The sequence below is a fragment of the Passer domesticus genome, chromosome 14 (genome assembly GCF_036417665.1).
Source record: "Passer domesticus isolate bPasDom1 chromosome 14, bPasDom1.hap1, whole genome shotgun sequence".
Taxonomy (NCBI): domain Eukaryota; kingdom Metazoa; phylum Chordata; class Aves; order Passeriformes; family Passeridae; genus Passer; species Passer domesticus.
In genome coordinates, this window is record NC_087487.1 from 940,666 (window position 1) to 958,644 (window position 17,979).

Genomic DNA, 17,979 nt, shown 5'->3' on the forward strand with positions numbered 1-17,979 from the left:
CTCTCCAAAAAACACTGTTTTCCTTCTTGCATTGTAGAAGATACTGGCCATCAAAAACTAAATCTGCTGTGTCCCTCAGTCAGATTGTACCTGGTGGCTTCTTTTTTTCAGGTGTCTGCTTTATAACACCAGTCATGAGCAAATCTTGTGGCTGCAGAAGTTCTTTAGCATGTTTGAGAGAATGGCCATAAAAGTGGTAATCTTCCCCAGGGTTTTCTGCACACTGCTGAGTACAGAAGATCTCAAGTCAGAAGAGGACTGTAGTATCTTCCTCTTGTCTGATGGGTGAGGGAGAACCATTCTGGGTGCTGCTCAGAGAACCTCCCCTTCATTGGAAGCCTCATTACAAAGTCTGATAAGGGATATTTGTCATGAACCAAACTCCCTAAATGCCTGTTAAAAATCGTCTCCTGCTATAAAGGTTACATGAGGTTGGGCAGTAAGACTTGTTGAAACTGTCCAGAATCTTACTGTCAGGATATAGCTGTCCAAAAGAGAGGACCAGCAGGAGGCAGTCACTGGTTTTAGATGTGTGAGCAATGGTCCAGCTCACATAGGCTCTGAGAGAGCACCACCAGCTTGGACTCATGTCCTGGCTCAACCACACTATTTGTTTTACCAGACCTGTAGTGTTTAGTGATGAGTAATAGGTCCCCACCTGTAACATGCAAACTTCTGGCTGTGCTCACATGACATCAGTTTGTGGTGTTGTTTTCTCCTCTAGTTTGAAATCAGGCAGCTGAGGGCCCACCTTGCTCAGCAGGATTTGGACCTAGCTGCAGAGAGAGAGGCTGCCCTGCAGGTCCCACACGTGCTGAACAAACAGAGCAGCAAGAGGTACAAGGTGGTGGCCACTGAAGACTCCGACGACGAAGCCACCGAGAGCATCTCTGAGCTGCGACCTGCACGAGGTGAGTGCACAGCTGGTCCTCCACATGGGATCCCACTGAACACCTTCCCTCCTGCAGGGGTTCATTGCTTCCCTGCAGGCTGCAGTTTCCCATTGCTGCAGAGAGGCTGCATCTGCTCTGAAGTTGCAGGAGCTGTTGTATTTGGGAGCAGGTTCTAAACAGAGCCAAAGAAATGACTGGGGAAGAAAATGGCTAGGATGTACCTTCCCAGTGTCCTCATGGTTACATCCATCAAACACTGGAGAAGCAGCAGCCAGATGAAAGTTGGCCAAAGGATAATCACTCACAGGTAAAAAGCAGGGAAATTGGGAAGAACATTGAAAAACAGTTTTGGTCTTTGGCCACTTGCATTTCTGTGGTTTGGAGAGGACTCCTGCATCAGCTGTGAGGCTTGCCTTGCCTGGAGGCTGTGCTCTCACCAGTTCCTAAAGCTGCCAGTGTTGGGCAGGGCAGCACTGGAGCCAGAAAAGGAGGGAGAGGCAGTGTGGGCATCCTGCTTGCATGTCTGAGTGCTGGGCAGCTCTGTGCTTCAGGGATAGCAACAGTTACATCTGCCTGGATCACATTTTATTATGTAAGCACTGGACCTGATTTTTTTTCTGGAAAAGACAAAGCTCCTCTCCTGTGATCCACCAGCCCTTCCAGTGGAGTGCAGAATGTCTCCTGTTTTAATGTAATATCCCAGAGGAGACAACATTTTCTGCCTTAGTGGTATGTTAGTCTTCCTTGGGCATCTTAGCTTAATTATTGTGGATCTGTTGCAATTAGAAGTTTGCACGGTATCTTTATGTTGGTCAAACTGCTTAGAATTCAAGGCACAGATACTTTAAAAGCTGTTAGGCATTTTCAAATTATAATCCTCTACTTTCTCAACAGAGTAGTGAAAGCATGTAAAAATTGTTTTCGTTTTTTCCACTTTATAATATCTGAGCCCTGACTACAGTAAAGCCATTAATTATTCCTGATATGAAATTGTATTTGAAAGCAGACAGTTGAGCAGACTGACACCTAAAATGCATTTCCCTCTTTTTTTGTAGTATTTCAGAGATTTCCCCAGTGGATATATTATAATTTATGCATGTGTTCCTTGTGGGTTACTTTTAGAATTGAAGAGTGTTGCACACACTGTAAGGAGGCTTGCTGAAATTTTAGTGCTGTGGAGGTTGATCTAAAAATTCTTCTGTCCAAGGTATTCATTCCAACATCCAGGTTAACAGAATTACTCATTATTCATGTCTTCCTGTAAAATGCTGCCCACACTTGCAACAAAGTAGACACTCAATCTTCAGGATTGATTTCTGCACTTAGGTTACATGATTAGAGGGATTTGTTCTTTTCACTGAAAAAAAATACATGGAGCAAATAAGAAAACATGGATTGCTTCACATATTGGGTCAGGTGCGGTTTTGTTATATTTAAACATTTATACTAAATATGCAGAATAAATTTCCAATTCCTGGAGTTCATCTGAAAGTACCAGAGGAAATGTTTCTTGTGCACTGTATTTTATATTGCATAAAAAGTCTTTGTATGACTTGAGTGCTTGTTGTCAGAACCTAAATTAGGGTGACAGCATTTGAACAAGTAGTTTCTGTGGAATGAGGCAGGACCTGGACAGGAGAAATTCCCTGTGTTCTTACAGCAGTCTGTGGTAGACTGTCATCCCCTGGGGCTGCCAGCAGTGGTGTTCAGTGTGCACAGCCCAGGGCACAGGCAGTCGAGGCAGAGGATTTCTTATAGCATTTCTGGGCTTATTTTGCAGTGCTGGCTTAGGGATTACTTCTGTGTAACCTGAAAATCTCAGCTCACAGCTGGAGAAGGCAATAAAGATCCTGGGCCAGCCCTGCCTCATTGTTCTCCCTCCCCGCCTTAACTGGGGCTTTCTTCTCCAGCTCTCTGGCACCAACTTTTATTCCCAGTGACAGGCTGGCTGTTGCTGCAGCAGCTTTCATCATCCTCCCTTGGCCATGCTGGTGGCATCTTCTCATTCTGCATCCTCCTGAGCAGTGCAGGTGTCACCAGAGCTGCCTGTGCTGTGCCAGCTGGCAGCAGGGCATGACTGAAGGGCCCTCCATGTCCTCTGTGTGGGAAGGGCATAAGCAGTTGGTGTGGGATCTGCCATCTCCCCACCTGCTGGGGCATGTGAAATACTCAGAGATGTGGTTCTGCAGAGCACAGGCAGACAAGACAGTTCCTGTACTCTCCTGCAGCCACGCTGCCTTCAGGGCTTCCCACACCACTTGCTCTGCCTGGAACTTCAGCCACCAATGTTTTAACCTTTGGGTCAAGGGTTGTATTTTGCAAGTTGCCCTGTGTGTCAGACCATGTTAGGGATTGCTTTGCAACTGTTTTCTCTAAGCTGTGTTTTTAATCCTTAAAGATTCCAGGGTGAGGGCTGCAGCTAATCCTTCTAAGTGCCACTTGGCACTTGTGAGCTCTGGAGCACACCTGCCATGGCCCATTGCACTGCTGGGGAGAGGAGAAATAAGGGACCAGGTCACCTCCACTGTCAAAAGGAAGGCAGCAGTTCAAAGCCACAATTCAGCTGTTTGGCAGAACACACTCTGATGTGCTGTTCTTTTATGCTCTGGCAGAACATTAGCCCTACATACAACACCTGAGGCTGGGGGATGGAATGGAATGCATGTGTTTTTGCCAAATGAAACTTTGTCAGCCTTCAAAAAATCACTGTTTTCAGAGAGCTTTGAATTCTGCCAAACCAGCAAGCTTGAGTTGGCTAGAGAACATACTGCATGAGAAAATGGGATATTCCATCTCAGGCTAATCTTATTTCCCCCATCTATATTGAACAATGGAAACATTCAGTGCAGAATTCTTCACCATGAAGGGCTGATGGAATAAGAAAGCATTGAGACTTTTTACTCATTTCCCTACCTGGAAGTTTGATGGGACAAGTGCATAAGTTAAAGCTCCTCAGGGGCAGCTGTAGCTTGTCTCTGGTATTTACACAGGATTTTGTGCAACCCTTTATTACAGCATTCAGTAAAGTAACCCTGGTATCACATGGTACGTGCAGCACCTCAGTGAATTTGTGTAAGGATAGACAGTGACCTGCACCAGGAGAGCTCTGTGTGTGCTGGCTGATTTGGGAGTTTTCAATTGCATGTTTTCATCCAGATTTTCCTTCAGCAGATCTCCTGCTCTTTGTATTTAAAGTGCCTTAATTGCAGATACAAGACTGGGAGAAGCAAGAGCTCTGGTCAGATGGACACTGAGCTCTGAAAGAGTCCCCTAACTCCCCAGCTTACATTTCATGACTCCCCTGAAGGCCAGTCCTGTGTTAATTCTGGGAACAATGAGCTGGTTGCTGCCTGCCACTTCTGTCTGCCCAGAGCATTCACCAAGAGACCTCCTGACACAGTAGGAATAATAATACTGTGGAAAATGTATGGATATATGGTATTTCCTAATTAATATGGTAAAGAAGCAGGAATTTTTTTCAAATTTAATTTGCTTTGAATTGAGGTTTTATTTCTCCTGCCAGGAGTTTTACCTCCAGAACAGACAGATGAGAAGGCTGAAACAGTTTTCAGCCTGCAGGTCAAAGGGTACCAGTATCAACAGCAGAAACAAACAGACCCCAGAGAAGGGCAGGGCTGGAGGAGCTGCAAACCCAGGGCAGAGCTCTGACATTTGCTGCACTCCCAGAGCACTTCAGCTCTGTTTGTGAAGAGCTTGGGCTGAAAGCTGCTGCCTGTGAGTGCACAGCAGCATGGCTAATGATGTTCAGGAGAGTTGTGGTCAGCCTTTCTCTGAGAGCAGGGAAATACCCTGAGTGCTCCTTTCTTCTTCCCAGAGATGGTTGCTATTTCACATAATGGCAAATATCATCCTATCTATTAATCTCTAAATTATAAAGGAAGTTCTAAATTATAAAGGAGTTCTTACCCCATACAGTATGTAACTGGTCATGGTGAGAATAACAGCTAATGTTTTCTTGTTCTGCACAAATCATTTTTAGTGTTTGGTATACAAAGTTCCAGACTTCAGGGAATGCCAGGTTCACAGTGCCCCCTCTAGCCATTAATACTTCCTTCCAAAATTTATTATTCTTTAATCTCTCCCATAACATATGAATTAGAGTCCCTAGTGGGAATTTCTCATTTTCCTGCATATATCATTTCAGTTTTTGAAATTTTACACTACTGCCATATTGTAAGATTAATATACCACCCTTCTATTCCTTTGAGCAAGAACCGGAACTGCACATCGCCAAAAATTTTTTTTTAACTGTTCTGAGTCAAATTTCCATTTTTATGGGGTTAGCAGTAAGTCTTGTGCTTTGGGGGACTGCTGCAATTTATGATCATGCTTTAAAGAAAAGTAAAGCTTGCCCTCCCTGTAGGTGCCCACTGTTTTGCAAGTGAAGAAAGTAGGATATTGGGAGGGGAGCATGAAAACTTCTGGAGCTTCAGAGGGCTTCCCTTAACATTATTCATAAGCTGTCTGAGAAGGCAAAGCAGGGCACTGGAAAGGGTTTTGTCAGTTGTTCCTTGCAAGGCAGTCTGAGCTGGTTGGATGCCTTTAAACTCTAAGCCAGTTTCTTTGGTGATCATCTGTTAGTGCTCTAAGAGAACCCTGTTAGTGCAAAACAATAGATAAAAAATAGTTTATGGTTATTTTCAAATGCTGAAATGTATCTACTTTGAAGTCTACTCCTGGAAGTGGAGTATCTAAGTGCACACCATTTCAGCTTGACTTCTCTCTAGGTGCCTCTTCCAGGCTTTGTGGTTCTCTGTGCACTGACCAGCCAGGCAGGAATCAAAGGAATTAAACCTTAAGCAACACTTAGAGAAATGTGTGTGCAGTTAGTGGAGTCAGGCTCTTGTATTTCATAGTCACCAAATGGGTGGGGTAGAAACTGCTCACTCCCAGAAGGGCTGAGCCTACAGTCACGGCTGTGAGGGTGAAGTTGTCTCTCATCATTAATGTGAAGAGGTGTGAAGACATTGCTGACAGGTAGAGGAACACAGAACTGGAATGTTTTCCACTGTCCAAGCATGCAGCCTTTCATAAGGATCCCTTTCATCAGCAGATGGTGCTCCCCTGCCAGCAGTGATTGCTCTGCCCTCTGCTGTCCTGCCAGACGCCTGGCTTCTGATGTATTCCAAGTCTTTTCCTAATTCTCAGATTACATTTATTTGTTGCCAGTTCATAACAGTTTGTTCTTGAATCCTTTTGCTTAATTTTTTCTTATCTTGGTGATTGTTTTGGTGGCAGCCATATTCTTCCTTAGCTTTGTATTTTAGACTCAGCAAATGTTGCTGTTTCGCAGAGACAAACCCAGGTTCTTCTGAGTTTGCTTCAGGCTGACTGTACTGAGCCAGCTCAGATGTGGATCTGCTGATCCATACTCAGGGAACAAGGTTGGGAAGAGCACTGAGAGTCGCCCAGGCCATCCTGTGCCCAGAGCCCCCTGACAGAGCTGTGCTGCATCCCAGCCGTGCTCCAGTCAGCTCACAGTGCTCGTGCTGCATCATCTGCTCAAGTGAGGCCCATTTGTTGTCAGGATTCTGGGTTTCTGTCCCAGCAGCATCTGCTGATAATGGAGCCTGTTGCATATCCCAGGTTTCCTTCTGCACAATGACTTTGACCACAGATTGATTTCTTACTTAGAACCAGGCTGAAGCTGTTGCTCTGTTTTCTCTGCAAGCTGACTTTACAGTTGCTCTCAAGATGGAATATCCATGTGCCCAGGCATCCATCCAGCCTCTGCAGGGACTGGATGTGTGTGTGAATTGAACAGTGGTGTGAGTACTGCAGCTTGCAGTAATGTGGCAATCTGTCTTCAAACCAAAGGCAGGGGAAGTCTCCTGGCAAGTGCCAGCTGGCTGCTCTTGGTTCCTGTTGAAACAGATGAAAGATCTGCTTCTTCAGAAACCTCCTAGTAAAGACTCTTTTCTGGAAGGAAGTTGGGGTAAGACATTACTCCGAGGACTCACTTCCTCAGTGGGAGGCTGCACAGCAGAAAAAAGAATCTTCCAGTTCAGAAAATTCAGCTTGGAGAGACAGAAGGCAGTACAACCAATGACAATAAAAATATGAAATAAAATACTCTAATAATGAAATATTTCAAAATAAAACCCCCTTTTTAAGGCCTTTTCTTGTATGCAGGGGAGTTGCAGATCACTCATGAAGGCATTGATGAAACAATTAAAGATCGCTGTTGAGGCATCATAGAACTGAAAGAGATCTGCCTTGGGTGGAATGTCATTTATATGTTTCACCAAATTTATTATGTTTTTATGGGGCCAAGAGAGAGAGATTGCAATGTTGTCTCTTGGGTCAGATGAGATTATATGGCACTGTACTCTAAGTAAGAGTTTATTACTCCCTGAACCATTGCAGTGTGTGTTTGGAGTCCTGCAGGAAAAGAACAAGCAGATAACTTGGAAACCTTCATCAGACAAAATCCAGTGGTTGTCAGACAGATGCTGACTGAGAACCACATGTTTTTTCAATAACTGGGATTTGGGCAAGGCAGAGCTGGGACTGCAGTGCAGGGAGCAGCCTTGCAGGGGTTGGTTCCAGTGCAGGGGAGGCTGTGTTTGTGTGAGATGGGGCAGAGTGTGAGCAGCCTTCCCAGTCAGACATTGCCTCCTGTGGGGTGGGAGTTCTGATCATGTTGGAGTCAGCCCCACTGTCCCTTTGTGGTCTCTGCTGCCTCGCCCCTTGGGGCTGTCAGCAAACTCTGCTGTGGACCACAGAGAGCAGCCTGTTCTACTCCTTCCTTCCCCTGCTCAGCAGAACTCTCAGCTAAATCCTTCCACAGGCTCTCACTGCCTCCATGCTCCCCCTCTGCAGGGAAGATTGTGGATAAATCCTTGTTCACCACAGGTTTTCACATGGGGAAGAGCTGCCACACTCCTCAGCTCACACCTTTTGGAACTTCATCACTAAATTTCCTGTCATCCACATTTCCTTGGGGCCATTTATCAAGGGTGATGTGGCACAGAGGGACATGGCTTAGTGGCAGTGTTAGGTTTACTGGTAGACTCAAAGGCCTTTTCCAACAGAAAAGTTTCTGTGATTCCTGCTGGTAAATATAGCAAGAGGATCCCAGTCACCAAATGTCAATCCATCGACATTTTCCTAAGATTGCATTTTCATGGGTATTAGGAGGGGGAATGCTTTTCCTTTCTGCTTACAAAGTTCAGGTGTAGCTCTTTCTGCTTACTGCCAGTTTTTTAGTTTGCTATAAATACTGTTTGGGCATCTTTATAGTTAAAGATGCAAGATCTGTCTTCTGGAAAAGGAAGTGCAGGTAACATTTCTGTGTATTGGAGGAGATGGATTTATTTCTAGGAAAGAAGAAAAATTAAATCTGGATCCTGAAAATTCCAAGGTGGTAGAAATAAAATAATTTTTTTTTTTTTTAAAGTTCAAGAAAACCCCATGGAAATTGTGAATAATTAAGTACTTCTTAAGATAACTCCCTATCTGCAGCTGAAACTGGGCTAGATTGACAGCAGAAAACACTGTGTAGAATGTAAATAATACAAGTGCTCAGCCCCTTGTGTAAAAGCTCTTCCCTGCTTGCTCCTACAAACTCCCTGTGTGCCACCAGCTGATCCTGATCCCATGGGAGCCCCACTCCGAGCAGGGACTTCACCTGGGGATCCCCACAATCCCTGCAGCAGTGTTCTGAGGTGCTGTGCACAACTGTAGATTGTGGGTACGTTTATATAGACAGATGGGTGCTTTCAGTTGGGTATTTGTTGCATTATTTTGATCTCCTTTTTTCAGCAATGTGGAATATAATGGGAGGTGACTGGAATTGTTTATAACCTTCAATGCCCAAAGCAGCTGAGACTCCCATATGACTCAGATGAGTTTGTTAATTGTCAGTTTGCTTTAATGTAATGATTCAGAAACTTAATCTGTTGTTGAAATATTTATTCTGCTGCTGTTATTCCATTACTCTTTATTGGTTTTTATTTGTAAGAAACTACTTAAGGTTGAATATATGTATTTTATATTTACATACACATGCACACATGGATATATTTATACATATAATTTTTAATTTATAGCTAAATAGATCGGCAGTGGTGAGCAATGACATTAATAAAGCCATCATAGAATAACATTAAAGTAAGCAGCTGGGAGGTCCCCCAGCCTTGTGTGCCAATGGTCACACACAGGGCCAGGCCAGAATTCTTCTCCCAGCTCAGAGGGAGCAGGGGCAGTGCATTTCTGGAGCTCCTGTGCAGTGCCCACTGCTGCCATACAGAGCAGCCTGGTTCTCTGCTCGGTTGGACACAGCTGCTGTGTTTGGGAGCAGTGCCCTGGCACTTTGTGTCAGCTGCCAGACAGGTGGCCAAGGCAGTCAGTGTGTGCAGTCCTAAGGAAGCCTTGGTTTGAGCATTGTCTTTAACACACCAAGAGCAAGTGAGTGACTTCTCCAAGCGTTTCCTCTCTTTGCTGCAGAGTGTTTTGGCATTTGGAGAGACTGTACTGGGAGCAGCCAAGGCCCCTGTTGGTGGCTTTTGTGAGGTGACAGGGGGGTGACTCTCATCCAGCCAAAGTGCTGTGCTGTTTAGAATTGGACTCCAGGATGCTGAAAGTGCCCTGCCAGAAGTACAGCTACAGAGGCATCCTCTGAACCAGAGCCTGTGTCTGTACTGGCAGATTTGGTGGCACTGAGAGTATCAATTATGCATGACTGAAATGAAGTGTATTTTAGTAGCAGATAGCTGAAAAGCCTTGCAATGTATTCCTAATTCAGTGGCATCGCCCTGAGCTACTCTGAGGCCTCTTTTTTAAACTCAGACATTAGCACAAAGCACACCTCTGACTGCAGGCATTTAAAGATCAACAAGGGCCGAAAAAGCTTTTAAGATCCAATGAAACCAGGAAAACAGCGACATTTCCTTTCAGTGTCAGGTTAGATTGCCTTCTTATGAGTGCAGCTATTTCAGGTACAGAGTGCTTGGTGGTTTGGGTCTTGTTGTGTGAGGAAAGTGTTCCCCAGAAAACATCTGTTTCTTTCACCTGCAAACCGCAATGTGCTGTGATGAGGCAGGACTGTAGCCACAGAGACCCAGGGGGATGAAGGAAATCTGGCTCCAAGGGATGAGCAGGCTTTCTGAAACATGGTATCAAAAAGAGCACTTAAAAGGAGAGAGTGCTTTTAGAGCACAGATACAGCACAGGCTGGGCAGGTCAGGTTGCCTGGAAGCCTGAGTTCTCCAGGCCTCCTATACTGTTCCTTAGCAGCAGTGTTTGCTTTCGCTCAGAACAAGAGAAGTTGATGGTTTTTTCCACAATGGTAAAATGTTCTGTTTTTCCATAAGATAACAGTAAATCCCCCTGTCATCTGTACCATCTAAAATCTGTACATGCAACAGAGCTGCTGCTTTTCCTTCTGTGGTCACGTCTTCATTTTTACCTTGCTGTTGAAGTTCAGGTGTAGCTCTCGTGCATGTACGACAGGTTTAGTACTACACCCTTGAATAATAAAACTCTTTATAGTAGGTTTTAAGCCAACAAATAGTGTAATGTTAATATTATGCTGAATACTTACATGCATGTATTATATACACCAAAATAACTCTTCGTTCATTCAAAATGGAAAAGAAATTACATTATCTTGGAAGGTGGGGAATGTCACATTAAAATCATACATGGTGCCTCCCTTTCTCCTGTGGGAAGGAGGTGACTTGGGGGTGTCAGTGTGCAGCAGCAGTGGGTCTGTCTGTGCTGGTGCCTGTCAGGATAAATCCCAGGTTTATCTGTGTGCCCTGGGTGGGAGGGGAGGCCCCTGCTGACCAGGGAGAGGCCAGTGTTGTGTTTGTCTGTGCACAGCGAGGAGAAATGGCCAGCCCCATGTCAGCCCCATGGCAGGTCACAGAGCACCTTTCCCTTGGAGGCCAGCGTGCCTCATTCCCAGGCTGGTGCTGCAGAGGACAAAGGATAATCCAGTCCCTGTGCTGGCTGCAGCCACAGCCTGGGTGGGGTGCAATGCATACAGGCCTTGTGGCCTGAAAATCCAGAGCAGATGGTTCTGGGCATGCAGGGGTGGGATTCAACCATTGAATGAAATAAATGATCTTTTTTGTTTTTCTGCTTTTCTGTTTTTCAGAGGATGACATGAATAACTACATCAGCCGATACTACAACGAGCCCAGCAGTGGTGAGTGTTGCTTGAAAACACAAACATGAGTGGGGGTTTTGCATTGCATTGTGTGCTGTAAACCAGGTGAGACTGAGCAGTGGAAATGAAACCCACCACAGAGTCTTCTGGTTTGGTCCATGGAAGTGTGTGCCAATGGTCATTCTCTGAAAGCTGAAAGGCCCCAAGTTTGCTCTTGCTGATGGCACTCAGGATAGTTTGGAGATCTGGGAGGGGTTAATTCCCTGTAGCTGGGCTGTCCAGCTCACAGAGCAGTTCAAATGGATCTGAGAATGAACAGTAGGGATAAAATAAATGAAGAGAAAAAAACTGGGGAGACAGCTCAGCCCAGCACCATGCTGGGAACCTTTCAGAAAGGTTAAACTGAATGGTGGGAAACCTCAGTGGCTGGGCCTGACCCGAGGGCAGCCTTCAAATGGATGTTCCTGGCAGGTGTCCTGATGGCAGGGGGGTTCCTGCCCGTGCTGGGGGCTCTGCACAGCCCTGCTGGGCATCACGAGGGGCTCTGCCTGTGCTGGGGGCTCTGCACAGCCCTGCTGGGCAGCACAGGGGGCTGGGGGCTCTGCACAGCCCTGCTGGGCATCACGAGGGGCTCTGCCTGTGCTGGGGGCTCTGCACAGCCCTGCTGGGCAGCACAGGGGGCTGGGGGCTCTGCACAGCCCTGCTGGGCATCACGAGGGGCTCTGCCTGTGCTGGGGGCTCTGCACAGCCCTGCTGGGCAGCACAGGGGGCTGGGGGCTCTGCACAGCCCTGCTGGGCATCACGAGGGGCTCTGCCTGTGCTGGGGGCTCTGCCCAGCCCAGCCAGGGCTGGCCATGCTCTGGCTGCTGGCACAGCAGGGCAGGGGGGCTGAGGAGGTGGGGGTGTGCACACTCCCCTTCTGAGTATAACATTTTTTATATATATTAAAAACGTGTGTGTGCTTAAATATAATGTGTTATAACTGTGTATCTCCACATACACATCCCCATATATATATACAGGGTTATAGGGAAAAAACCAGGGTGTGTGTGCCTGCATATGCATGTACATAGAATATACACAAGGTATGTGTGTGTGTACATACATATATATGCATTTATGTGTATATATATACATAAGTAGAATGTATTATATACTTTGTATCTAGTATGCATATGTAGTGAAATACAGATGTATATATAGACATATCTCTATAGGGATATGCCTAGTATATATATAATGTATGTGTGTGTATATATATCTATACTGTATTCTATATATTGATATATATAGATATACATCTATATACACACATAAACCCAGATACATATACGTGGATAAAGATGTAAGTAAAGATACACATGTTTGTACATGTATGTGTATAGTGCATCATATATGTCTCTCCAAACATACACACATCCCCATATGGGTATTATGTAAGCAGATTTATACACGTTAAAGATATTTGTGATTTTGTGTCTACATACACAGGTATATCTTTATCTAAATACAAAGACTTGGGAAAAGCTGTGTCTGTACATACTGAGATATTTTATTAGAATGCATATATTAAATGTATAAAGGAGTGTGAGAGGAGAGATGGTCAGAATATATGTGTATATATTGTAGAAATACATGTGTATATATTACAGGAATGAAAACATATATCTCTGTAAAATGTATGGTATATCTTTAATCCTGTATATACATGGAAATAGATTCATATGCAACTGAAGCTACATAAATACTGACCAGAAGGGAGTGTGAGTGTCTAGATGTAAACCTAGCTGGCATTCAGTGGGATCCAGGCAGGCTGGAGAGGGGGACTCCTGGATCCTCCCAGCACCCAGCAGGGCCAAGGGGAAGCTGCTGGCCCTGGCCCTGGGCACTCCCCAGCACAAGCCCCAGCCGGGGATCCACAGCAGCCCCGAGGACGAGGACCTGGACCTTGCCTACCCTGCTCAGCCTGCAGAGCTGGCCCAGCTCTGGCCCAACAGGATCAGGATCAGCAGGACGTGGAGCTGCTGCAGCGAGTCCAGAGGAGCTGGAGCTGCCCTGGGCCAGGCTGGCAGCGCTGCGGGGCGAGGCCCTGGCACAGCCCTGGCAGTGCCCAGGCTCAGCACCCTGGCATGGTGGAAGGTGTCTCTGCCATGGCAGGGTGGGCTGGAAGGTCCCTCCCAGCCCAGACCATTCAGTGACCCCATGAGCACTTGGATACTGTATATCTGCACTGTGTCATCATGTACATGGGGAGGTGGATGTGCTTGCTGCAGTCAGCTTCTGTGTGTGCTCACAGATCAGCCTATGTGCATATAAACACGGCTGCTGTATGCTCCCGTGTATTTAAAGCTCTGTAAAGGCATTTGAACATGTTTGTGTCTATAGATTTACATTTTATATGCATTACAAAATACGTGTGTGCATATATAGCTGTAATGTATTGTGTATCTAGAGCCACATGCATACATGGATGTACTTGGATATGACTGTGTATAGTCCATATATACATATATGTAGTCTATACATAGTTCATATAAAGGTATAGTTCATATAAAGATACTTTGTGTGGCATATATGTGTGTATGTATACATATGTCTATCCCATATATATGGGGATAGACACTTTTAGATGTTTGAGAGAAACTGTATATTCATATTTTATATTTCTTAGGTAATATAAATCAAGGGGGTGTGAATGGCTGTATACAAATATTTTTAATACATATGTATGACATATAACATGGATCTAGCTCTGTGTATCATGTATATTATATTATAAATGATATCCCTATCTATAAATTCCCCACATAAGACACAGAGGGGAAAAAGTGTGTGTCTATAGATTTTATTTTAAAACATAATATATATTTTAGAAGTGTGTATAAGACTGCTTGCATATACATCTCTTTTTAATCTATTTTATGTATATTATTATGTGTATATCTTACATATAAAAATATACTTATTTTTCTGTAATTATATAGGTACATGGAATTTTATATACAGGCTTATTCTATATCTGTGTGTATAAATGAGGCTATTTATGCAGATATATGCAGACAGATACAAAGACAGGTAAAGATCTGTCTACGACATTAGTATTTTGTATATGTATAAATATATGTAAGGATATATATATAGATACAGGGAGAGATATGTGTGGGTAGGTATGGGAGAGCCTGTTTAAATATGTATACGGTTTATATATTAGGGCAGACATGAGTGTATATACAGAGACATATGTATTATATATAGAATATGTGTACATATCTAGATATATTACAAAGGGGAAACAGATCTATGCATAGAGACATTCCCTCTGTAAATATGGATGTCTTTATATAAAGCTATGTATATGGGCATATAAAATCTGTATATATGTATGTATGAGAGAAAGCCTATGAATCCACAGACATATGAATTATATAGAGAGCTATTTTAAAAATGTACACACATGCATATAGAGGTATAAAGTATTTGTTTTATTTGTGTCTATCCTTCTACATACATTCCCAAGCTCTACAGGACTATATATATAAAGATGTGTGAATCTATACATAGGTGTAGGGTATGTAAAAAGGGAAAGGTGTGAGGGACCATGTCTGTGCATATACATATATACATGTGTGTGTGCATGTTCACATATGGCCATGATGTATTTCATATTTGTATCCCTGTAGATATATACATTCCACAGGTATCTACAAAGATATGCATATGTGTGAGTCTGTGTGTGTAAGCATTAGAGATACATACATTGTATCACATGTATGGGGCAGATATACAGACATATTCCCCCATCTATATGGATAAATGTACATATAAAATTGGGGGCACACCCTGCATATACTTATGTATTTTATTGTGTGTGTGTAGAGACAGAGAGATATATACACAGGTATATGGTACTGTTTGTAGATGTATATCCCCATAATATACATTGAGAGACATTAAAAGTGGGAGGTAATATAATTTATATGTATAATATGTATCATTGGTGTTATGTATAATGTACTATATGTGCATATCCTTACAGCTGCTGTCCCTGTGTATGTACACACAAATTTATAGACGTGTGTATATCTGTGTATGTATACTTACATATGTGGGGATGTGTTCAAGGAGAGAAAGGGGAGTATTGTGTGTTCCATGTATCAAAAGTCCATCTGTCTGTAGCTGTATTTTACAGAGGACTCTTCATCCATGTACACATCGCCTGCATGTCTACAGAATGATTGTGTGCAAGAGACTCTGTGTGTGTGTGTGTAGTGAGCAGATATATACAGGCATATCCTATTTATTTACAGATGTGTGTACATATATACACAGGTCCCTTGATATTAACCCCCATTACACAAATAGCAATAAAGATATATCCAAGTTCTCAAGTAAAGTTACAATGTATTTTTAATATATATTTGTATATAAATACATGCATCTTATAAATAAATATACACACATAGAGAGGTGGGACCTTTTTATTTAGTAATAAATAATTGTATATATTGAAGGGGTGAGCTATGTTTTAGAGTGTATATGTGTGTGTATATACACGTGTGTGTGTAAAAGGTTCTGTATGGAGCTCATGTATGCACATATTGCCCATATCTGTATAGAGACATCTAACCATTATGTGTATAAAAAAGGGAGGGGGGGAGATAGACTCATGTCTGTAGCAGTGTATCCTCCAGAACATGTATGTGCCTGTATATACGGTGTACAGCCATGGTTGTGGATTTCTCAGTACCCTGAATACCTCTGTGGATCTCTAACAAGGTGGGTGTGGGTGTGTGTGTGTGTACACACACACCTCACTGGCTGTGGGAACATCTATTACATGTAACATGTGTGTGTCTCTGGGTGTGCAAGTGTAGCTGCAGTGTATCCTGACACAGACACTGTCCCTGAATGTACACATGGTGACAAGTGTGTGCAGTGTGTGTGCATGTACATGCAATCTATTATATGGACACACACACAAGCTCCCCATACCTGCATGGAGGAGCCTCTGCAGCTATAGATTATATGGATTTAAACTGGGGCAGGCACATCTTTGTAGGTGCAGGTTGTATTAAAGATGTATACACATTCTGTGTATACATCCCCATATTAAACTTTGCTGTCTATAAAAGGGTGTTTGTATATAATTTAAACCTTTATAAGGTTGGGGGTGTCAGGTAGAGCTATAGAGTTATACATGTATTATATGTACATCTTACATTATTTGATACACATGTTAGATGTATAGTCCTGTATATACATTCCAGATTTATATATACACACCATAAGACACAGTCCTACACAAAGGTAAGTATACATATGTGTAACTGTATAGTCTATTTAAAGAGTAACAATTACATTTTCAAAGGGGAAGAACAACAACTGTCCTATAGCTAGTACATATATATGGTTTTATATATGCATAGATGTACACAGACACACACAGATATGTCTGTAGAAAATGTACATGTGTATGTACAGGTGTAATGTATTACATATGGGGCTTGTATATATACATGCACAGATACAGCTCTTCCCCATATCTGTATGCTTAAATCTGTAAGTAAAGATTATGTATAAAATGAGGTGGGTAAGAGACTGTGTAGATACACCTATGTATTACATGTATGTGTGTCTGCACATGTATAGAGAGAGGTGTGTGGTATTGATATGTATCTCTAGATCCCCTTAATATACTTGGGAAGCTGTAAAAAGGTACATGTAGATATGTGTGTGTGTGTATATATTTACACAGATGTGTACATTAAATAATTAAAAGGGGGAGGGGTTGTTCACGTATAGGTAAAATGTATTCTGTATATCCCTATAACAATGTTCCCCAGCCATGCACCCAGTGAGAAATCTATGCATTTATATTTAAAGGTAAGTATACTTGTGAGTGAAAGCACAGGTGTGTTCTATTTGTAGTTAATAATTGTATGCATTTAAAGGGAAGGCATGTATTATTAGTCTATATAGTCTGTGTATGTGTACTGTATCATATATGGAATCTCCACATAGTCTAAAGATGTGTATATAAATAAAAAAATATATAAATAAAATACGTCCATGAAGTTCTGGCATGGTCTGCCCAGGGAGGTGGTGGAGTCACCAGCCCTGGCTGTGTTTAACAAAGCCTGGATGTGGCACTGGGTGCCAGGGTTCAGTTGAGGTGTTGGGGCTGGGTGGAGTTGATCTGAAGGTCTCTTCCAACCTGGTGTGATAAATAACTGTGTAACTACAGAGACAGGGTCACGTACAGCTGTCATCTCTTAGGTACTTATCTAGCCAGTAAATATACATACACATACAGAGAAGTATGTACACATTTCTGCAGAAAGGTAGAGGGGTTGTGTGTATTTTATTTAGTGGTAGACAGCTGTCTGCCATTCAAGGGGGCACTGTATCTGTGTGTGTGTATAACAGAAGGTCTGTGTACAATGTATTCTATATGGGGCTATACAGACATAGCTCATTTCTGTATATAAAGACCATGTGCATATAAAGAGGGGTAGGGAGGGGGTGAGAGCCTGCATCTCTGCACCTGTGTATTGTATGTAATACATGTGTGTGTGCTCATGTATGTATATGCAGTTATGTGGCATTAGGTATGGCTGTGTGTCGCTGCCTATAGAGCCCCAGCATATATACAGCAGATACAGAAAAGGCATGTGTGCATAATTTAAACACTGTCTCAAGACAGGGGCTGTGAATGTGCAGGTATAAAGGTGTGTGTATCTGTGTCTGTATTCTAGGTACACATGTGTACACCCACATACAGAAACACAAGTCCAGTGTGGAGGGGGGTGTTCCATGCTGTTGTAGCAGTAGTTGATTCCAAGTACTTGAGGGAGGGACTATGGCCTATAGGTACCTATTGCCTGCACACATGCAGGCAAAATGGATTGCAGAAAGAGCTCCTTATGCACACATACACACTAGCTCTAAACC

General features: G+C 43.2%; 1 protein-coding gene across 4 annotated transcripts in view; it reads left to right on the plus strand.

Annotated features, from left to right (window-relative positions):
• Positions 1 to 17,979, plus strand: part of TMEM266 (transmembrane protein 266) — an 84,509-nt gene that overhangs the window by 65,284 nt on the left and 1,246 nt on the right. For all 4 annotated transcript variants that reach the window (XM_064389721.1, XM_064389722.1, XM_064389723.1 and 1 more), the window contains 2 exons: positions 725 to 911; positions 11,017 to 11,067. In XM_064389721.1, coding sequence (XP_064245791.1) covers positions 725 to 911; positions 11,017 to 11,067 — 238 coding nt within the window. The remainder of the gene's footprint in view (positions 1 to 724; positions 912 to 11,016; positions 11,068 to 17,979) is intronic.